The sequence below is a fragment of the Mustela putorius genome, unplaced genomic scaffold (genome assembly GCF_011764305.1).
Source record: "Mustela putorius furo isolate JIRA1106 unplaced genomic scaffold, ASM1176430v1.1 tig00000721_pilon_pilon_pilon, whole genome shotgun sequence".
Taxonomy (NCBI): Eukaryota; Metazoa; Chordata; class Mammalia; order Carnivora; family Mustelidae; genus Mustela; species Mustela putorius.
In genome coordinates, this window is record NW_025421456.1 from 2,279,557 (window position 1) to 2,303,963 (window position 24,407).

The 24,407-nt window shown below is 36.2% G+C and overlaps 1 protein-coding gene across 2 annotated transcripts in view; it reads right to left on the reverse strand.

The window, feature by feature from the left end:
- Positions 1-24,407, reverse strand: part of BBS7 (Bardet-Biedl syndrome 7) — a 44,976-nt gene that overhangs the window by 2,950 nt on the left and 17,619 nt on the right. Inside the window, exons 10-18 of one of the 2 annotated variants that reach the window (XM_004747980.3) lie at positions 23,519-23,621; positions 21,715-21,907; positions 20,073-20,147; positions 16,981-17,046; positions 12,834-12,973; positions 11,062-11,226; positions 2,578-2,687; positions 2,325-2,428; positions 2,071-2,194 (exon numbers count right to left, since the gene is read on the reverse strand). In XM_004747980.3, the coding sequence (XP_004748037.1) occupies positions 2,071-2,194; positions 2,325-2,428; positions 2,578-2,687; positions 11,062-11,226; positions 12,834-12,973; positions 16,981-17,046; positions 20,073-20,147; positions 21,715-21,907; positions 23,519-23,621 (1,080 nt within the window). Of the gene's footprint in view, positions 1-2,070; positions 2,195-2,324; positions 2,429-2,577; positions 2,688-5,311; positions 7,557-11,061; positions 11,227-12,833; positions 12,974-16,980; positions 17,047-20,072; positions 20,148-21,714; positions 21,908-23,518; positions 23,622-24,407 lie in introns of those variants that run through there. The other variant, XM_004747981.3, reaches the window with a different exon arrangement.

The following is a 24,407-nucleotide window of genomic DNA, read 5'->3' on the forward strand; positions in this document are numbered from 1 at the left end:
CTATACTAAGTGACTCTACTGAAGATTCTGCATAGTGCAAAAAGCAAGCATTTTGGGGTGAGCAAGTTCTAAAGCAGGCTTTGCCACTACCTTTGTGACAACAAGCCTTTAATGTCAGATTTCAGTCAAAAAATGTGAAAAATGAAGATAATACCATCTACCTTGCAGAGCTATTGTAAGGATTAAGTATCTGATTAATGAAGATGTTATAAAAAATAGGAAATAAATAAGCTTAGTTTACATAAAGATCACAAAAAAATGTTTTCCTTATGCTGTTCCATCCTTCCTCTTTCTCTCCCTTCCTGCATATTTCCCTCTTGCTCTCAAAGTTTTTTAGATAATTTGTTTAACACCCAACTTGTCAGCACCAAAGCAAAACAAGCTTTCCTAAATTCATAGCACATATATATCCTTTATATTTTGCCTAAAAAATATTAAATGCTGCTTTTTGACTGTACTGTCATTTGCAAATATCTTCTCCCATTCCGTGGGTTGCCTCTTTGTTTTTTTGACTGTTTCCTTTGCTGTGCAGAAGCTTTTGATTTTGATGAAGTCCCAAAAGTTTATTTTCGCCTTAGTTTCCTTTGCCTTTGGAGACATATCTTGAAAGAAGTTGCTGTGTGTGGAGATTCCTCAAGAAATTAAAAATAGAACTTCCCTATGACCCTGCAATTGCACTCCTGGGTATTTACCCCAAAGATACAGATGTCGTGAAAAGAAGGGCCATCTGTACCCCAATGTTCATAGCAGTAATGGCCAGAGTCGCCAAACTGTGGAAAGAACCAAGATGCCCTCCAACGGACGAATGGATAAGGAAGATGTGGTCCATATACACTATGGAGTATTATGCCTCCATCAGAAAGGATGAATACCCAACTTTTGTAACAACATGGATGGGACTGGAAGAGATTATGCTGAGTAAAATAAGTCAAGCAGAGAGAGTCAATTATCATATGGTTTCACTTATTTGTGGAGCAGAACAAATATCATGGAGGACAAGGGGTGTTAGAGAGGAGAAAGGAGTTGAGGTAAATTGGAAGGGGAGGTGAACCATGAGAGATTATGGACTCTGAAAAACAATCTGAGGGTTTTGAAGGGGCAGGAGTTGGGAGGTTGGGGGATCCAGGTGGTGGGTATTATAGAAGGCACAGATTGCATGGAGCACTGGGTGTGGTGAAAAAATAATGAATACTGTTTTTCTAAAAATAAATAAATTGAAAAAATTTAAAAAAAAGAATTTATTACTATAATTGATTTTTAGAATGCATTCAATTTATGCTATGAATAGTTTTTAAAGATACATTGTATTAATTACTCATATTATTGACTTTTGAAATACATTTATAAGTGAGCTTTTTCTACGAATCTTAGTTCTTTGTACTCTATAAGGAATAAGTAGAGTTTCTGTTCATATTGCAGAATAAACTAAGCCAATTTATTTTTAACATTTGTAGTTTAGTAGCCATAATTAATAATGTTTTCTAATATAAATAAATGTTTGTTTTGTATTTGCAAAAAAAATGCTGCTTTTTGATATTTCATAATATCAACAGAACCTACAAATTATTTGTGTGAAATAGGGTCTACATATTATTGCTTCATAGGTTATATTCATTTCACACTAGATGACTTCATATACAGAGATTAATTTACTGTATTATGTTTATGTCACTTAATTTTTCCTTTCATTTTTTCTATGTTTTTTAAAAATTTATTTTTCAGAGAAAGAGAGTACAAGGAGGGGGCATAGCAGACAAGGAGAGAAGCAGGCTGCCTGCTGAGCAAGGAGCCTGATGCAGGAACTTGATTCCAGAACTCTGGGATCATGACCTGATCCCAAGGCAAATACTTAACTGACTGAGCCACCCCAGTGTCCCTTTTATTTTTTCAAGTAAAAATATTAAATATTAAAACAAATTTGACAAAATAGGTGATGCATAAATTGGTTTTCACTGGTTCATGATTGCTGTAACTTTGCTTTATCTTTCTACCTAGCTTCTCTAACAGGATCCTTCATAAATAACCAGTAGAAAATAAATATGGCAAAATTTTCTAGAATAGTCCACTAACCGTACAGTCTTTCAAGATGTGCAGGTTGCTTTTTGTACTCTTCCTGTAGGTGATCTGCTTCTTCGAGAATACAGCGATATTCTGGTATCAGAAAGTTTGTATTTCCTTCATGAACCTGTAATTCCTATTTAAAATTAAAAACAGAAGGACTTTAATATTTAAAATCCAATCTAGTCTAACTTTAAAGTCTTTGCAATTTTAGAAATCCCATCACAATAAAGTAATGATCATGAGTCCAAGAAATGTATACTTACTTTTAAAGCATCAATTAATTGCACTTTCTTAGCCAAAAGCAACTGGTACTCCAACTTTGGGTGGATTAGCTTTAAAGTATGTTTGACTGATACTTCATTTATCTCTAGAAGGAGGTGAGTCAGGCACCATTAGCTAAGTCATTTTGATCAGAAACATTCTTATTGTAACAACAACCAAAAAACAATACCTTAGAATGATTTATTTTTCTACTCTTTTTTCTTTCTTTCTTTCTTTTTTTTTTTTTTTTTTTACCGTATGATATGTTGAGGTTAATTTTCCTTTTGGTAGCTTCTTTAGAGAGCACATCTTTTAGGATGGATATAGTAGAAATGTTGTCAGATTTAAAAATTCCTTCTCCTTTTCTATAAAATTAATGTATTTTTAAAAGAACAGCATTAGAAGAAAATACATACAGTGAGTAGGTCCAGTAAATACATATTTTGTGACTAGTACCTGGTATTTAGAATTCATTTGATTTTATATATCTTTATATACATGTCTCCTTATTAATATAAAATATATTAAAATGTATAACCTTTTATTATTATATAAATTCAAGTTCTGAAGATAATTGTGAAAGTAAACAGAAGAACATGCCTCCTAAACATATGACAATTTATATAAATCCTTCATTAAAGTATCTTTTTTCCTTCACTTTCACTAATAAAATTTCTAACAGCTAACTCCATATGTATATAAAATGCATTTAGAATTGCATATTTACATATGTTTTTCTTTGTTGTAATCACATAGATTACATAACTACATTCTTCACTCTCAAAAGAAAGTTTATATTACGCCCAAGAATGACAGATTCTGTTCTTCCATGCCCATTATCCATTGCCACTTCTTATGGATACAAGACATGTCATTTTCATTATAGAACCACTTCTTCCTCTTACCCTTCTCAATCCATATACAGTTGACCCTTGAACAATGTGGGGGTTGGAGTGCTGAACCCCTGCAGTCAAAAATCCACATGTAACACTTTTGACTTCCCCCAAACTAGTAATAGCCTACTATTGACCAGAAGTCTTACCAATAATATAGTCTACCAACACATATTTTGTATATATATGATTTAGTATATTCTTGGAGTAAAGTTAGAGAAAAGAAAATGTTATTAAGAAAACATTAAGAGAAAATAAATTTACAGTACTGTATTTATTTTAAAAATCTCATATAAGTGGTCCCATGCAGTTCAAACCTGTGTTAAGGGTCAACTGTAGTTTCACTGGCACTGGCTATAACCCCATTTGTGGGACTTTAAGAGGAAGCATTTAGCAGTATATATTCCATCTTCCTGACCACAGTGGTTCACAGCTCTACAGTGAAACTCAATCCTGGGACTTTTATTGGAACTAATGGGAAACAGAGGGTCTATGAGAGCTGCAAAAATAGGAAACTAGACAGAACTGCTGGTGATAGGAAAGCCAAAAAAGGACAAGAATAGAGCTGAGCAATGGAAAGGGACAATCTTACCTTCTTTTTAATTTAAATTCAATTAATTAACATATAATGTATTATTTGATTCAGGGGTACAGGTCTGTGACTCATCAATCTTATTTAATACCCAGTGCTCATTACAACACATACCCTCCCCAATGTCCATCATCGAATTACCCCATTCCTCCCACCCCGCTCTCCTCCAGCAACCTTCAGTTTGTTCCCTATGATTAAGAGTCTCTTATGGTTTATCTCCCTCTCTGATTTTATCTTGTTTTATTTTGGAGAGGGATAGTCTTTGTTTGCTTGAAGCAGATTACTACTGGACTTTTATTTTCAAAGATTTTATTTATTTGTTTTTTTGTTTGACAGAGATATAGAGAAAGTGCACAGGGAGGCAGAATGGCAGGCAGAGGGAGAAGCAGGCTCTCCACAGAGCAGGGAGCCTGACGCAGGTCTCCATCCCAGGACTCTGGACCCTGGACTCTGGGATCATGTCCTGTGCCAAAGGCAGATACTTAACCAACCGAGCCACTGAGATGCCCCACTACCGGACTTTTAAATTATATGAGCTGATAAATTCCTTTTCTTCAGTATGTTGGTCTGCTTCTATTTGATTCCTTGTTATGACAACCAAAAGTTTCCTAATTAATAAATATACCATCTTTCATGTATTAAATGCCATCTTTTTATTTGGTTTTCACACACAATAATAGTTTATATTAACTAGCTGTAGACAAATGCTAATTCTTTTTTTCTAGGAAGATGAATCATATATATTATTTTGGTTCCAATTGTGTTTTTCATCATGATATTTTCACTAGTCCTTAGTTTTAACTGATGATATTTAATATTAAACATACAGTACCTAGCACTGTGGAATAAGTCACATTGTTTATCTTCTTTTAATCATCATGACTCAATGAAGTGCTATTATTTCCCTCCCTCAGAAAAGAAAACTAAAGCTCAGAGAGTTAAATAGTCCAGGAAGGGCAAATAGCTGGTAAGTCACAGAGCCATGATTCAAACCCAAGTAATGTCTGCTTCCTAAGCACATATTCTCCATATATATATGTATTTTATTCAGGCACCCTAAAAACATTTATTAAGCACCACTATTTTCAAAGCCATGCAGTAGGTACTTAGAGGAAACATACAAAGATACTTAAGAAATTGACTCTGCCCACAAGGAACTTCAAGTCTAATTTGAAGACACAAGCTTACATAAAAATTACTATGTACTTCAAATAACAATAAATAACCCAAGACAGGTAGGAAGAGAAAAGAGAATCAAGGAAGCCTTTAAAATGAAGCTATTGAGTTGAGCCTGGGAGGATAAGCAGAGTTTTGATTTTTTTAAGGCATTTTTTATAGCTTTATTTTTTTTAAGAGTTCTTAAAATTTGTGTGTATGAGAGAGAGAGCGCGCAAGGGAGAGCACAAGCAGGGGTAGCAGCAGACAGAGAGAGAAGCATGCTCTCTGCTGAGCACGGAGCCCGATGCTGGACTTGATCCTAAGACCCTGAGGTCATGGCCTGAGCCAAAGGCAGACACTTAATAGACTGAGCCACCCAGGAATCCCTAGAGTTTTGACTGTTAAGGAAAGAATATTTAAAGACAGAGAATGGGGAAGAGCAAAGCTATGCTATTATAATAATAGAGAATATGCCAGGAGCATGTTGAATTGTCTGCTATGTTTAAGGTGTGAGGTTTACTGTTGATGAAGGATAGTTGGAAGTCAGGCAGGCAGGGACAAGCTCCGCCTCCACACCCCCAAGGAGAAACCACCCTTAAAAAGATTTTACACCACCCTGGAAGGAGCCCTCTCCACCCTTTCCCATTTGATAGGTGACAAAAACCTGATAGGTTGACAGGCACAGGGATGGTTAGTCAGATTAAAATAGCCTGTCTCGACAAGCCTAAGGGGTTTTTATACCCCTAGACTCAGAAAATTTGGTGGTAACCTTCTTGGATCCTCTCCCTCCTTGGGGAATTTTGTACTATCACTTTGCTATCATTCAATAAACTTTGCTTTGTTTACCACCACTCTTGGTCTGGTCTACCTCTTCATTCTCTGAAGCAGCGTGACCAAGAACTGCGGGCACCAACAGAGAAAAAAATCTGGTAACATTAATGGAAACTCTACCATCACTAAGGACAACTAACCATGAGTAGTGGGCAGCAAGTCTCTCCCCCCGACTCCCATTTTGTTTGTTGAAACAATGGGCACCCATCACCCATCTAAGAGTGATTAGCGCAACTGCCATTCTCAGTCTTGGGGGACAGGCTCTCTAGGCTCTTTTCTTCCAACTGATCCCCAACAGAAGCTGGGAATGTTGGTTTGGTAAGGGCTCGGAACTCATTTGGGGACAGATCACCGGATGTAAGGAACCTAGGGAAAACCTCGCAGTAATTGAAGGGCCTGACCAAGGCTACCTTTGGATATCCAAAGATTCTCAGAAGGAATCCAGGCACCCAGAGAGAAACCCCTCTACTATTTGTCAGTTGATTCCTCCCCTAGGAGAACAAGTGGAAAAGCTCAGGATGGTCCCCTGGAGTGGTTTGGGTGGCTCCAAGGGATCTTATTCTGTTCCCTGTTACAGTGAGAAACAGTCTCCTGTTTCTCACTCTTCCTATCATTGGCATTACTAGGACACCTCTCAGACTGGCTATACCACCTTTGTGAAGGATGGCCAAGCATGGCAAAAGAACTAAGATCTAAGACATCTCCCAACTTTACAGTTCCACTGGGGCTTATCCCAGGTGGACTTCCCCTCTCCAGACACAAGAACAATTCTACTAAAAGATGATTAAGTGGCTATGCCAGATAGAAGAAATCTACTAAAAGAAATGTAGTGTATCCATTGACTTTTAAGGGACCCTTAAGGGTTGGGAAACCAGGGTCACTCTCTGGAGGTAGGACCAAACCTGGGTAAGTACAACCACTGGCAGTACCTCAAATAGAGGACAGTGACTCTGGCTGTCAGTCGCCTGAGCAGCTACAGCCACACATCAAGAAAAGATGAGGAGGAACTAAGGTGGGGGACGCCTTTTTCTCTCTTCCCAAGTCTCCCTGATCAACTCTAAGAAACGGAGGTAAGGGATGCCTTTTCCTCTCTTCCTGTAGATGTGTAATTCCCTGACCAAGACCCTTACTCCTTTGGAGTCCCTTCCTGGCATTATAGGCTATAGGAAGAGTATCAGACCCATAAATAGTTCAATATCGTTTACTTGGATGCCTTCCTGGTTGTAACTGAGCTAAGGCAACTCATTTTCTTTTGTTCTGGGGCATGGCCATGATACAAGTTGGAGAATGAGACATGGCCACCTGAGGGACAACGCCTTCCAGATTTTAAAAGGGATGGGGTTGGTGGTGGGGAAAGCAGCTCTTTTTCTTCTGACCTTAGCAATGTAGGACTATTCCCAGCCTCCCTACTGTTCTCTCATCCACACTGTACCACTGGGGAAGGAACAAAAGAACATCACACCCACATCAAAAGCAGACAGGCAAATGGAGTCCACAGGGCAATCCTCACCCTGGCTCCATCCTTCCTAAGGTAAGACTGGGTCCCCTTACCTGTCCCAGCCTATCCTGGAACCCCTGCAGGTGCTGGAGGGCTTTATACTCTGCAAGAAGATGTAGTGCTCAAAGGGGGACCAAGGGGAGGTGCCACTATAAGACCTGAGACAAAGCAGAGGGACCTCAAAGTTTTCCAGACTTGGATGTAATGCTTCTGTTAAGTCAGACCCTCTCCAAAGCAGAAAAACATCAGGTTCTGGCCACTCCTGAAAGATACCAGAATCAAAGACAGTTAAGTTTCCAACTGGAGCCCAGGCTATAAATCCTCAAGACCCCAACTGGGATCCTCTCAAGATCCCAATTAGGATCCTAACAATCCCCTTGGAAACTGGTATCACAATCACTTCCAAGCCCCCACTATAGAGGGATTGAGCAGTCCATGGAGGCTTCTTCCTCATTCATTTCCCAGGGTTAATGGCTATAACTGGAGCCAACTGTGGTTAGTCTACCTCAGGACTGAGACTTTGAGGAATATCCCCAAGTAGTTGCTGAAACTCCATTTGTTTCGGGGAAATTCCCTGTCTTCTCCAGCCTGTCATGGACTGCATATTTCCACTTCGGTGGAAAAAACATGGCATCTGCTCCTCTGTTGAGCTGACAAGGTTTAGAGCTGGAAACAATTCTTTCTACATGTGCTGACGGTCAAATAAACTTGTGTTAATGGCAGTTAATCTTGTCTATCGTGAAGTTTTCATGGGTTATTGTTAAGAAAGTTTTGCTTGGGTGATAAATAGGGTTACACCTACATCTTTTCCAAGAATAAATTGCTAAAGCATTGGTTAGGTTTGTGCTTTTAAGGATATTTGGGTCTGCTGGTAAAAAATGGTTAAAGTTTTCATGGGTAATTGTTAAGATAGCTTTGGAAATCTCTGGTAAATGTTATTTGAATCTGTTGGTAAACATGATGCTGTCAACCCAAACTCAGGAAGAAAAGACCAATAGCTTTCTTAGAAAGGTTGAGGCTCTCATTAAGTAGATAGCTATCTCCCCTCATTCTCCCGAGGCCAAGACCATTCTTAAAGACCCAATCGGCCCCAAATATTCAGAAAAAGCTGCATAAGTTGGCTGTTGGCCCCAAGGGGACACTAGAAGAGCTCTAATGAGCTCTAATCAGCAGGACTTTTACAATTGGGACCATTCCAGAGTCAAACCCTGGTTCTCAACAGGGAGAGTCAGGAAGAGAAGCTAAAGAGGAAGTATTGAGTCTGGTTGCAGCCTTGCATGCCATTTCCAGTTTGGCCTCCCAAGGCTCTGGCACCAAATGCAATCTCTGTGGCCGCCCCATCCCCTATTGGCAAAAACCAAGGCTCTTGTGGAGGGGGACACTGGAAATCTGAATGCTTTTAGGGACCGCAATCTGCAAGAGCTCAGGTGGCCAGCACCTCTGACTGGGAATGATGGGGACTAGGGCTCTACATCATGGCTCCCCCGAAGCAGTTCAGCATAAGGAACCCAGAGCCTCAGGTAATTCTGGAAATAGAAGGAAAACCAGTCAATTTCCTTCTTGATGCTGGAGCCCCCTTTTCTATTCTACTCTCCATCCTGGGCCAACTGTCCAACCACTGTGTTGTCATTAAGGATGTCTCTGGGCGACCCATCATCAAATTTTGTCACCTTCTGGGATACACCTGGGGAGATGTACTTTTCTCTCACTCTTAATGCCTGAGAGTTCCACAGTTCTCTCAGGTAGAGATTTTAATGCATATTGATAGCCCCTGGGCAAAGTAGCAATTGCCTCCCTTTATTAGAATCTGATATTAATTGCCAGGTCTGGGGAACTCAGGCTGAAGTGGGTCAGGCCTTAAAAGCAGTGTCCATTCCCATACACCTTAAGGACCCCTTCAACTTTCCCTTGACGGAAAGGTTTCTTGGGTATATGAGGAGACTGTTGCTTGTGGATACCAGGATATGGAGAAATAGGAAATTCTTCTATTGGTCTATCGGTTGAACAAGGACACCCAGACGGCTAATACACATCTATGAATGTGGGATCCAGAGTTAGAAAAAACTTTTAAAAATCTCAAGGCCTTACTCAGTACCCCAGCTTTAAAGGGAATGGCCTTGGGTGCCAGGGAGCTAGCTCAACAGCAAATGGGATATTCAAGCAAAGAGTTGAATCTGATCGCTTGTGGCTACCTGGCATGTCTTGGGGCAGTGGTGGCTGCCCACTCTCTTGATTCCCAAAGCTACGAAGTGCTTGTTAGAGGCTGTCTAGGGAGGCCAACAGCACAGTGCCTGAATTTAAAGCCTGAGTCCACCATTCCAGAGTCAAACCCTGGTCCCCAACAGGGCATTAAACAATCCAATTGTGAACCCAGAGAGGAACTCAAACTAGTTTTGAAGTGACAAGACACAGAAAATGTTACTCTTCCTATATCCTCTACGTCTCACAGAAACCGTGCTGTACTCAGTCTTGCACTGTGTTTTGAGCCTTGGCTTTTAAATGCCCTAACCTGCTTTACAGGGAGCCTCACATGGAGGTTGAACCGGTATCTATAAGGGACCCCTCGATAGGTCAGGACGAGAGGAACCCTGACTGCCACTCTCCAACCAGCCCCTAACCAGCAGGAAGTAGCTATGATGTCATTGCCCTTTTCCCCTAACATAAGTTAGGGTTACCTCTTCAGAGGGGGGATTTATGGGTAAATAAGTATGAGGGTAACCCTCTCGGTCCCCTCCCTCTTTGGGAGTTTTGTACTACTGCTCAATAAACTTTGCTTTGCTGACCACCAGACAAAAACAAAAACAAAAATGGGGCACCTAGCTGGTTCAGTTGGTTAAGTGTCTGCCTTTGGCTCAGGTCATGATCCCAGGGTCCTTGGATCGAGCCCTATATGGGGCTCCTTACTCAGTGGGGAGTCTGCCTCCCACTCTCCCTACCCATAGTCTCTTGCGCACAGGCCCTCTCTCTCTCAAAATCTTAAAAAAAGAAAACATGAGGGTACAAGTTCAAAGAGCAGACAGAAAAATAGCCTTACCCAAGAAGTAGATAATTTCACATTCAGAGATAGGAACAAAGAGAAGGAAAATTTAGCCTCTACTCTATTCAGAAACAGAAATTATGGAAGCCTATGGGAGATGAATGAGTAGTGACAGTGAAGGGGCAGGACTGCAAATAGGAGCTTAAGAGTGTAGAAAAACATGACCTTCACCTTTTAATATGATAGCTTCAAAGTCCTATATGTTCTTAACTCTCAAGTTCTGAGCCATTTCCCATTTTGCTTTAAGAAATTCAATTGGAATTTTTATTGGAAATAAATTTTATTGGAATTATGATAAATGTTTGAGACAATTTGGTAAGGAATGCCATGTTTACAATGGTCTTCATATTGATGACTATAGAATATATTACTCCACTTAAGTCTTTTATGTCAATAAAATTTTAAAGTTTTCTTCATGTAAGTAAGTTCTGCATATTTCTAATGAATATTCCTACAGATTTTTATATGGATATTTTGTTATTATTGCTACTTTGAAAGGGTCTTTTCAAATTTATTTTCTAACTGGTTATTGTGGGGAATAGGAAAGACTGATCTTTCATATTCATCTTTATTCAATCATTTTTTAAGCTCATTAATTCAATTTGTTTTTCTAAGATTCTCTTGGGCAGAACAGGTTTTCAATCACATTATTCTGAAGTTATTTCTGCCTTAAATGAAAAATTAGAAGCTCCATTTATATAAAAACATTTGTGAAATAAGTTTTAATTACCTGTAGGTACTTTCAAGTTGTGTATCCAGGAAGGTGTTCTGAAAGTAAAATGTCACACATTCTCCTGCTGGAGGTTTTTCAGGAACTTCAGGCAGGCAAAACACCACCCAGGAGTGAACTTCAGCAAAACTGAACTGGCCCGTTAAAGTCAGTGTATTCATGGGTCTGTAATTTAATAGTGGAGGTACACATTTGTGTGTGGGACTAAATGGAGGTAATTTATGTACACAACACATGAACAAACAGAATTCTGCAATAGTGGTTAAACAAGTATAAAAGTATCCACAAAGAATTTCATGGAAAAAGGAATGCTCGCATCTGTGCTTTTAATATTCAATTAACAGAATAGCTTTACAAATAAAATTCAGTTTATTCAGGTAGACTTCATTGTTTAAAAGTTCATCTATATAAACTACAAAACACACTTACATAATTTCCTGAAGGAAAGAATCAGCATAATGTGAAGGCAAGGAATTGGGCTTTCAAGTAAAATAGGCATGGATTTGAAACCTTGCTCCATTATTTAGTAGCTGTTTACTAGCTCTGAGCCATTGGACAAGTTAGAGAAAAATACCTGCTATCTTGCAGCGATATGCAATAATACTTTCTGTTTTGCAAATTCACACACAGACAGACATATGCACATATACACAAAAGGCTGTAAAATAAATTTAAAATAAATCAATTGAATAATTATAAACAGTTAAGAAAACGCAAAGTTTAAGGGATTAAAGATTCAGGAATTTTAAGAGGATACAGGATTAAGGAATCTAAGAACTAGAAGGGGCTTGTGATATCAGCCAGACCAGCACTTTCATTTGCAGATAAGTAAACTATAACCCAAAGAAATTAAATGCTATTCCCAATGCCAAAGAAAAACATTAGATAAAATAAAAGATTATAATCTTAGTCTCTTTATTCCTAGTTTGCTGTTCTTTCCAGCACACCATGCATGCTACCTTCACTAACAACAACTTAGACTTTAAAACAGGAAGACACTGCAAAGAGCATCTATTTAATGTTTTCCAAAAATCTTCCTTAGGAATATTTTTCCCTTACATCTTATTTAAATTACATATCTTTAAAATTACAAACTGCAATAGAAAAAAATATGGACTTTGGCTTCTAATCATAGTAACTGTTTCCTGTCAGCAAGTTACTTTTCCAAGACTCCATTTCTCATTTGTAAATTGGAGACATTACTACCTGTCTTGCTTACTGTCAAACTTAAATGATATTGCCTATGGACCAATGTACAGCTGAGAGAAAAATATTTAGTAACGGTTATTTCTTTCTCTTTTTCATTTAAGCCCATGCCCTCTCATCTTTAGGAAAGAAAATGAAAAACTACCAATAGGAGGATGCTTAAATTGAAAAAGCAGTCAGAAATAAGGGACTATCACAACCAACTGCTTTAATCCCTGAGGTGAAATAGAAAGCAAATATAATGTTTGAGGCTAATATTATAAGATCCCATTCACAGAGCAACTCAAATTCTAAATCATATTTATTCATCATAGGTATTTGGGGGAGAGAGCTATTACTCTACTGATAGCAGAATGGTAATATATGAGAAAAATAGGAAAGTTCAACTCAAACAACCTTTAAAAGAAGACCAATCTTATATTAAAAAATATGAATCCATACTGTTTAAATATTTAATTTTTAAAATGTATAAACAGCTACTGGAATTTATACTGTAAAAATCAGAAGGAAGTTTATTTGCATTACAGAATATCCTAAAAAATAAATTCCTACCTCCTTTGTCCTACCTGTCATGATCAATAAAGTGAGTTCTTTGATGAAGTGAAAGGGGTTTGATAAGGTATTGGCGGACCTGACAGGTTTTAGGTTGAATCCTTGGAGTCACGTATGCTTGAAGTGTGCCATACTGGCCTTCAATTGAACGAATCTGATTTAACACAAAAGAGCAAAGAAAATAAAAATAATCTAGCAGCATAACTTAAATGTTATCTTAAAAATGCTCAACAGAAGTAATCAAGTAATTAGACCTTAATATCCTCTGTAATATTCTGAAGTAAATAATGACATTCTATTAAACAACTACTTTTTACCTAGAGTAAAGGAAAAATTTAAAAGATTTTGGCTGTGAAAAGCAAACTTTATAAAAGTTATCCCATCACATACATTTAGGTGATCTGTCTACACTTAACAGTGCTATGCTGTTCCAAAAAACAGATTCTCACATACTACCCACCACATCTAAAAACAAAGGTATATATTTCATAAGATTCACATAAAAAATGGTTAGAATTTACATTTTTGTTGAGGGGATAAGTGAGTTTTTCAAATAACTAAAACTTAAATGGAATACTTCATTTCGCATGAGGGTATTACAGCATACTTATTGTTATAAAAATCTATTGACAGAGGGGCGCCTGGGTGGCTTAGTTGGTTAAGTGTAGCTTTCAGCTCCGGTCAGGATCTCAAGGACCTGTGATTGAGCCCCCTGTTGGGCTTCCTGCTCCATGGGGAGTCTGCTTCTTCCTCTATCCCTCCCATCGCTCTGCTCTCTCTCTTTCTCTCAAAATGTTTAAGAAAAAAAAAATCTATTGACAGAAAAAATGTTACCAAGAACTTAATTCTTAATTTTCTATGAAAACAGAGAAGTATATACCATCTAAATATTACATATTTGGATTAGGAAGTTCTTTTGAGCTATTTTAAATATACCTGGTTGGATATCCTGAGAAATCAGAACATTTACCAGAAAATAATAATTCATTAAACTGTGAAGAGCTAATCTTAGAGGAGTTGGAAAGTTGTCCAGCTTCTCCCTCCTGGCCTACTTTCTGCTCCTCTCAATTCACATTCATGAGATAGACTGTAGTACTTGTATTACAACGGTAACTTCTCTAACCTAGCTGATATTTTAATTCATAGTTTTCTTAGCATGTTGCAGTGGTGGGGGGTGGCATGGCAGCAAATCAATGTTTTACCTCAACATAAATAAAAGTTTAAAGCAAGGTTTTTTGCATATGTTACACTGCAAATATTGCTCTAAATGAAAACAGGAAAGATAAAAAGATAAAAAATGAAAATACAGACAAGAAATAAAAAATACATCTGATACAGCTATATTTCAGGGTTTCTTTTTAAAAGGTAAGTTTACACTGGCACGTAATTTTTTCCACTATGAAAAATCATATTGCTTTTCTTGAATATAACAATTCATATTCATTATTAAAAATATAAATAAAGAAAAATTAGGATGAACATATAAGTCACCAAAATCCTGCCACCCAGAGATGATCATTATTGCTATTTTGTAGTCATGCTTTCATACATTCCTCTATGCAGATGTACAAAAACTAAAGTAAAATATCATATGAATAAATTCTATTTATATTATAGACATCTTTATTTTTATTTCTAATATCAATTTTTCCCCTTTGCTTCTCCTAATGTCATCACATCCCACCCACTAACATCCCACCCATGCTCTCCCCCTACTGCATAATCTATCAGACCAGAGAAGTGTGTTTCTTTTCATACCTTTCTTTCATATATAAGGATTTTATGCACATTTTATTTTTCATGAAATTCACTCCATGTTAACAGGAATAGATCAGTGAATTTTTTATTGCAGCTGTGCTATATTCCATGGAAAATGTTATAAACAACTATTTATTCAACCATTCAATTATTAAATATTCACTCTGGTTCCACTTTTCTGCCTCTACAAACAATGCTGCAGTTAATTAAGTACATATCTTTCTGTATATTACTGTAATTTTATTGCTATAAAATAGATTCCTCCAAATAGGACTATTGCCTATTTTTCTAAAGTGGCTATAACAATTTTTATTTTCTTCAGCTATGATTGAGAGTGTCCTTTTTCTCAACCCTGCCATCTGGTGATGTTGCTTTTTAAAGTTTTTTGCCAATCTGCTAGATCCAGAAAATGTTTTTTGTTTATTTTCATTTGAATTTCCCTAACAATAAGGTAGAACATTTTCTTTTAATATTTCTTAGCTATTTTGACTCCTTGTATGAACTGTCTATCCATATTCTTTGCCTACTTTCCTTACTGGGTAGTCTTTTTTATTGATTAATAAAGTTATAGGCAGTCTTTATATTTTTTTGATATTCACCCATTACCTAGAAGACAACTACATTTTGTTTTTAAAAATAATTAGGCACTTAACTCATCTGAATTTATTTTTTATAAATGGTATTAAGTTAGGAATCTACTTAATTTTCTTTCAGATAGATGCCAATTGTGTCAACACCAATTTTTAAATAGGAAATGTAATTTAATAGAATTTTTCCCTACATAAAAATGCCATGCAGAGTACCTAGGCAGGTTGAGCATCTTGCCTTCGGCTCAGGTTATGGTCCTGAGGTCCTGGAATTTAGTCCTGCATTGGGCTCCCTGCTCAGCAGGGAGCCTGCTTCTCCCTCTCCCACTCCCCCTGCTTGTGTTCCCTTTCTGGCTGTTTCTTTCTGTCAAATAAATAAATAAGATTTAAAAAAAAAAAAAGTCATGCATTAAATTTCTATAAATGTGTAGTGGGCTCTTTCTAGACTATTCTGTTGTAGCCCTATTTAATTAGGCCTTGTAAATACCCTACATTATTTTTATTATAGTAGTTTTTTGGTACATTTTACCATATGGCAAGTTAAGTTCCACCTTTTTCTTCTTTTTCTCACATCTATTATCGCATCCAATTTTAAAAAAAGAACACAGCTTTTTAATATTTTTAGGCCTACTTCCCAATTTAATGGCACAGTCTTATTCAGTGGAAATGTAATTTAAAATGCTTAATTAAGTTACATAAAAAATTATTCCAGTTTTTAATTTTTCTTTCAAAATACACAAAAGGGAACTTACGCAGACTAAAATAAATTGTTTAGGAAAAAACCCTACATTTCACTGGAATTTCCTTAACTAGATGTGAAAAAGTTATTATGTAACAGCATCTCTCTTGAAAAAAAAAACAGGCTTTGAATCTGAACATCATCAACACTATGATAAAAGTTGTAGTCCTTAATATTTAGATCATAAATAAATCAAAAATAATTTTTTAAAAACCTCACACAAACCAAATAACTAAAATACATTTGTGTGCTATAATCTTTAATTATAATTATAACTAAATTATAAAATTATAAATTATAAAATTAAATTAAAATCCCTTTTAATTATAAAAGAGATCATGTTACTAAATTCCTAAAGAAAACATTAAAAGATTTTGTCTAGAATAGATGGTAATCAATAACTTTGGAAATCTGGTGGTAGGAAAATATAGGGCAAATGCTCAGATACTTCAATAACCAAATTATGGACCATGACTGAATCAAACAAACTATAGAAACAAGAATCAGTGAAATCTAAATACTGAATATTTGATGATACTAAGGAATTATTGTTAATTTTCAATAACTGTCAATTAACAATAATTTCCAATTATTGTTAATCAACAATAATTAATTTTCATTAGGTGTGATAACAGTATTGTGGTTATGTTTTAACAAATAGTTCTCATCTTTTGGACATATGTACTGAAATATTTACAAATGAAATTATGAAATATCTTGTATTTGCTTCAAAATAATTTAGAATGGACAGTGACAGTATAAACAAGAATGCCATGAGTTGATGACTGTTGAAGATTAAGTTATTACCTTTATGTATGTTTGAAACTTTTCCATAATAGAGAATTAGAAAAAAAAAATTCCACTCAGAGGAAATTCAGGATGGGTAATTTTAGAGAAGTCAATAGCAGAGATAATGGTTGGGGCTGAGTTAAAACATTAATGGTCATCCAAAAGTCTTTACTCCAAAATGACTCATTTCAGGGAGAAAATAATATAAAGAGACGATATCATAGCAAGGTATAGCATAGGGAAGAAAAGTTCAAGCTTTCAATTAAAGGTAATTTCAAATGTTTTTACCTTGAGTTCCAGCCTTGTGGTATTTGCCTGGCACCGATAAGTAGCGAGAAGAAAGTTGTCATTTGACTGGGAAAAATTCAAAGTTGAGGAAGAAGGATGAATTCACGTTTTTAATAATAAAAACATCAATAATAATAATGGTTACCATTTACTAAGCACAATATCATTTGGGTGACACTCAAGATAAGGGCTATTTGTATTCTTGCAAACAACCCTATGTGAAGTTTTACTAAGTAAGTTTTAACAGATACAGAAATAGCAGCATTACAGGTTAATAAAATCTCCCAAAAGCTAGTAAGTAATGAAATTAGAATACAAATTCATATCTTTTAAGACTCTAAAGCTCATGCTCTTTCCATCCTGATCTTCTACAATAACATTTAAATATTAACTGTCCTAAAAATTTAACTGACAGCACACACTTCTAATGTTTATATCAAAAGACAAAAACATCAGTGTTTCAGGCTGTCTTTGACTTTAACAAATACTTATAGAGGACTAAGAAATATCTCCTCTCTGAATTTCCAGCAAATAGCACAGTTCCAGGGACGATAGTGTAAACATTCAATACATGCTTATTGAAATAAAATTGGAGAGGTTATTTCAAATATTACTTCCTGAACCCAAATATTAAACTACTAAAAATAGAGAAATAGATCTGTGTGCAGGAATTTCAAAAACAGAGCAACATGAAATATTTAGTACTCAATTTTCATGTACTGCTATTTCCCTATTTTTAATAAATAACTGAATAAAAAGATAATATTAAAAAGAAAATTTGAGCATTTTAATTTCAAATCACTTAAATTTAGTAAACACAGAATATCAGTCCACCTAAAAATAAATATGCTTTCATATGAGTAAAAAAAATGTTACATACTTAAGTATTTATGGCTAAGATGATAAAGATTAAAATATATGAAAGTTCTGGGATTAGGTTTGGGATGGGAGAGGGAGAACAGCATAAAACAAGATTGGTCATTTGTTGAAGTTAATGATGAGTACATGGAGGTTATTACACTACTGTCTCTACTTCTGTATATACTTGAACCTCCATAACAAGGTTTTTTTAAAAGCCATCATTAGAGAAAATAGGTTTTAAATTAGTATAAAATACTCATTTTGAAGAATCCTGCAGTGTGGTAATAAAATAAGTTAATCTTTTATAGCAACTAGGAAATTAAAATTTTAAGATCAAGATCTTTTTTTAAAAGATTTTCTTTATTTGAGAGGGAGAGAAAGAGAGAGAGAGAGCACAGAGGAGGAGCGAGAGGAAGAAGCAGGCTCATTGCTCAGCAGGGAGCCCGATGTGGGGCTTAATCCCAGGACCTGAGATCATAACCTGAGCTGAAGGCAGACGCCCAACCGATTGAGCCACCCAGGTGCCCTAAGATCAACTTGATTTTTTAAATGAAAATAAAAATGTAGGCCCAATCTCTTATGTTTTATTCTTAAACAGGGATGACAAATATGATACATATTATAAAATACAACTTGTAAAATCTCTTATCAAAAAAATTTTCTGTAAAATTATATTAAAAACTATTCCCTAATATAGCTATCAGCTTTGTTCTGCATCTACTCTTTTTATTCCTCCCTTTTTTGTGTGTATAACTACATGTCAACTCCAGTCACCATTTCTTGCTCAGGTTTGCCTTCTTCAATACAACTACTCCAGACTTTTTCTTTACCCTGACTTCTCTTTAGGAGCCACACTTAGGTCTACGGCCATACCACCCTGAACGCACCCGATCTCGTCTGATCGCGGAAGCTAAGCAGGGTCGGGCCTGGTTAGTACTTGGATGGGAGGAGCCACACTTAGATCTGAGAATGCTAGTCAGCTAGTACTAAGCAAAAAGAAGTGACAGAGTAAGCATATCCAAAAACTCCGACACAATCTCATCCAAGGTACTTTGCACATGGTAAGTACTCAACAAATGTCTACTCCATAAAGGTTAAGCAAGATTCAACCAGCCCAGAAAAGGTGAAAAAGAATGGGGAGAAGGAACAGACCATGTTCAAATGTAGGATGTGTGAAACTATACAGCATTTTCAAGAAATTTTAAGAACTTCAGTTTGGCAGAAATAATATGCATGGGAGGGAAGGTAGCAGCTGGTAAGAGATAAGCAAGAGATATAATCAAGAGCTGAATCATAGAAAGTTGTTATGCCACAGTGAGAAATCTAGACTTACATGTCGCAGGAAATAAGGGATTTTTAAAAAGGTTTTGAGAGAAGAAATGACACAGATTCTTATACTTTATGAAGACCTCTCTGGTGGCAGTGTACAGCAGAGCCTAGAGGTGAGAGGCAATACTGGAGGCAGAAAAACTGGTAGATGAGTAGTTCAAGCAAACATGATAAGGGCCTAGAAAGTTAACAGAAGTGGAAATGAAGGGGCGTCTGGGAACTCATTCCGTTAAGAGTCTGCCTTTGGCTCAGGTCATGATCTCGGGGTCTTGGGATGGAGCCCTGCATTGTTGGGCTCTCTGCTCAGCAAGGAGTCTGCTTTCCCTCTATCCCTCCCCTAGGCTTATGCTCTGTCTCTCTCATGAAATCTTTTTTTTTTTAATTTTTTTTATTTATTCATTTGATGGAAAGAGAGCACAAGTAGGCTGAGAGGCAGGCAGAGAGAGAGAGGAGGAAGCAGGCTCCCTGCTGAGCAGAGAGCCCGATATGGGGCTCGATCCCAGGACCCTGGAATCATGACCTGAGCTGAAGGCAGAGGCTTTAACCCACTGAGCCACCCAGGCGCCCCTAAAATCTCATATGAAAGTAAAAATAAAATTAAAAAATTGAAAAAGAAGTAGAAATGAAGCAGAGTAGAGATATAAGAGCCAAGGAGATAGAACTGGCAGAAACTAGTGACTGACTGGATTTAACAGATGAGAGAAAGGAAGGAATCTAGGACAACACACCAGTTTTCTGGATTATCCGAAAACAAGGAAAAAGAGCAGAAGCAGATTTTGAGGGAACGGTTATGAAAAAGACTGAAGAAGAAACATCAAACCCTATCAGCATTTACAGACTTTATTCAAAATGGCATAATAGAAATGAAAGTATCTGAAAAATTCTTTATACTTTTCACTCACCTCAGAATCACAGCTGCTAAAGCTGACAACAGCAGAATTTTTATCCACATCAAGTAAGTCTATTGGAACATCACTCTACAGTCAATATTTAAAAAAAAAAAATGGTTCAGATGGAAAACTAAAAATTTTCACAAAACATTTTCTCTTAAAGATTTTATTTATTTGAGAGAGAGAGAGAGCACGCATGCACACGAGAGCTGGGTGAGGGGCAGAGGGAGAGGCAAGTTCCCTGCTGAGCAAGGAGGCAGATGTGGAACTCAATCTGAGGACCCTGGGATCATGACCTGAGCTGAAGGCAGATGCCTAACTACCGAACCATCCAGGTGCCCAACAAAACATTTTCTCTAAGGGTTCTCTTTAGTTCTAGTTCATGGTCATCTTTAAATTTGAGCAAATGAATTTCCTAATTTATATTTGATAATATGTACTTCTAGAAAATAATTATTATAAAGAATAAACATTATCTCACAATGACTTATTTTTTCTTCTAATTTTATCAGAGATCACAGACTATTCATCTCTCACCACCCCCCTTAAAGGATAATCTTCCTAATATGGCCATTCTGATTATATCAGATCATTTTTATCAATTTTATTTTCACCTGTTTTTGATCTCCTCTGGAGAGGCAGTTTCTAGGACAGAGCTATTGCACTCAGTTCTATGTAAATGATGCTCTTCTAGAGTTGTTTAATGCAGCTCTTAAGCTAGCATTACTTAAGACAGATATCAGCCTTTACTTTTTAATTAATAATCTGATCTCTCCTCCACATCTTTTTAACCTTATCTTCTTCCTCATCTTTATTCTTTTCTCATTATCTGACAGGTTTTCCAACTTTCACTTGTTTTCCATCCATCCTATTATCATCTTTTTCCACTCCCTGAATATCATATAATTAAAAAAAAACTAATTAAATATATGGTTGAATGGAGTTGTATATTATTATCCCTAAATTTCACCCTTTGTCATTATCAACTTTGTCTACTGACCTACCTAGAAACTGGTAGCTAATGAGCAAGCTGTACTGTAAACTACCATTTTAGAATCTGGAGCTTAAAAAAAGATTCTAATAATGGCATTAAATACTGTAGTTTTCTGTCAAATCTCTTAAAATTCTCTTAAAGGTCAACCTTTAAGAGAAGAACAAAACCTTCAACATTCCTTTCTCGTGTTTCCTGAAACTTAAGTCCATCAGTCTTTTGTTTTAATACTTACAGGATAAATAAAAAATAAAGATGTAATTTAGGTAATCTAGAGCAATTGATTAGCTAATTGAAGATTAAGATAAGCCTTTAAAATTATCTAAACTAAATGCAATATTTAAAAGATAAACACTTAAAGGGGCACCTAGGTGGCTCAGTTGGTTAAGCATCTGCCTTGAGCTCAGGGCATGATCCCCTCACTCCTGGAATGGAGCCCAGGGTCGGGATCCCTGCTCAGTAGGGAATCTGCTTCTTCCTCCCCCTCTGCCTGCCCCTCCTCCCATTCATGCTTGCTCTCTCTCAAATCTTAAAAAAAAATTTTTAAAACATAAATACTTAAAATTACTGTCTAAAATTAAGTGTCCAGTAATAATTAATGCATATGACTGGTCTGCAAAATAGATCCAATCACAAAACAAGTAAATTAGACATTTTGCTTACCTGTATTAAGACATTATCTATTGCTGTCTGTACCTCTAGGATGAGACTGTAGCTGGCATCATCTTTATTTAATGTAAACTTATCATTTACACTAAATGAAGGTACTGCTGATTTTGCTGTGCTTGATTGAGAAGACTGTTGATACTTCTCTCTTTCCTGTAGTACCTTATACTGCAGATGTTCCAGCTCACTCCTAGAGGAAAATATATACAACTCTGTCACCTAGAAGTATACACATTTGCAGTCCTTAGAATGATTACAAGAATTTGAGACTAACTTCTGCAAAATGGATTTTTATTGATGAACTAGAATTATGACACTAATAGGAACAAAATTTTGTTTCTATGACTGACCAAAAAGAATTCCACATTATTTATCTCTAATCTAAAAATCAAAACTCATAGTTTTAAGTATCAAAGCAGGTTGCAAATAACCAATTCTAACACACAAATCTAGTCACAGTTACATATAATACTAATCAGAAGAGAAACTGTACTGGAGCTGAAAAACATTTAATTTGAAGAAACAAAATGTGTAAAACCAGTAAATATGTACTTTTCAATCAGAATTAGGTGAGACAGACAAAAGGAGGCTGCAGAGTATTCACATTTTGGGGACCACAGGATGATCATGAGCCAGGGGTACAGCTGAAGTTCTATCAACTGTTGAAGAGGATTTTGCTTAGACTGAACTGTTCAGGCATAGCTTCATTGCTTAGAGTTAACTTCAGTTAAAGGGAAAAGCCATACGCAAATGAAGCAAATAGTAACTAAGGAACAACATGAGATTTAACCAGCCCCAACTTAGGGGGAAAAGTCTGGGAAAAGCTTGGAGGAAATTTGTGCAATAAACAAAGGAAAAGACTCATTTGTCTAAGAAGTATTTATTGAATGCTTCATATGTACCTGTGTTGCAGCTGCTGAATAAACAAAACAGACATAAGTTTCTCAACTCATATTCACTGGCATCAGGAGATACAGACTGGGTTATAAATGTACGGAATTATATGGAGGATGTGAGATAGTAGACATTAACTCTATTAGGTTTCTATCTTGGTTGAAAGTTAGAGCTTGCTCTCTAGGTGGCTTTGCTATAAACTGGCTTATGGTATAAACTTGTGTGGCTTTAGTGAATTAGTACTTTTGGCATTTTGCTGCCTTAAAAACCCATGTAGCCCTCAAATGCCACCAAACAAAGATTGGCCATTACTGACCCAAGAGGTTGGCAAGGGTTGAAGTAGGGAGAATAGTCATTAAAAGTTTTAGCAACTCCCACTTCTTTGTTATAGAAAGGAATTTTACTTGAGTCCAGTGTCCCTTTTCACAGGACTTGGCAAACTAAATAGACCATAGAAGCAATCCTTGCATCTAAAGGAATCAGTATTACTCATTTCCAGTAAGAAAACTGATAAGCCAAAGTTACAGATTCAGGAGTGTCCATACGAGCAGTAAATATTACTATTAATGAGGAATACAGCAGTCTGTGATGGTTTCCTTCTAATGCCTATGAAGAAAACCAAATACTACAACTATCTATAACTAAATAAGTGAAAAAATACACTTTTTGATCTAAGAAAAAGTTAATATAGGATAAAGTATATAAAAGTATATTTCTAACTTTGAAATACTAATTAGCACTTACTGCTAATTTTCTCAAACTGATAAGTTTTCCTTTAAGAAGGTGACAAATGAATTAAAGGATATATTTTCTTCCAATAAAATATTCTGCTTCTATCAGTAATAAGAAAAAACTATACACTTCATGAAATGAAAAAAAAAAAGCAAACAAAAAAATCCAAAATTACCTTAAAGAAGAAATTTTATTCTGCATCTCCTGATTAATTTTTAGTTCTTCTCCTGGTCCACTTTCTTTATGTATAGGCTCTGTGGTCAGACCTGTAACCCAGCCTGTAGAGATGAAATTACAATCATGGACCATTAAGTGCTGCTAGTATTAAAAGAAAGCCCAAGTATACATGCCCCTTTGCTCACTAACAGCAACATCATTTAGTCCTAGGACTTAGCCTCCTTCAAAAAACAAAACAAAACAAAACAAAAGAAAGAAATCAAGCTGGAAAAAATTCAAACCATACTGAAATTATGTCAGCATTTTGTGATACTCTTATTTTGCCTGAAACACTATAATTATATCACTAAGGAAATCTTTCACTTCTTATAGTTTTAGTTTTCAAGTATGGAATAAGTCAACACATTCTAGTAAATACTTGATGAATTAAAACAGTCTTTCAAAAATCATTTTCATGGAAAGTAAAAAAAGCTCTGACATTGGCTATTTTGAGAATGCAAATATGACCAACTCAAAAGCAAGGAAATTTTTATAAGAAATGTAAGCAATAACAAAACAAACTAAATTTCAGTCAATATTTCTTTTTAAATCAAAGAATATCATTTAATTTTCTTTTTTATTATTATTTTTATTTCTTTTCAGTGTTCCAGTGTTCAAAGTATTTTTGTGTTGTATCCAGTATCCAGTGTTTTTGTGTTGTATCCAGTATCCAGTGTTTCAGTGTTCATTATTTATGCACCACACTCAGTGCTCCATGCAATATGTGCCCTCCATAATACCCACCACAAGGTTCACCTACCTCCTACCCCTCCCCAAACCCTCAGTTTGTTTCTCAGAGTCCACAGTCTCTCATGGTTGGTCTCCCCAACTCACTACTAGAGCATGCT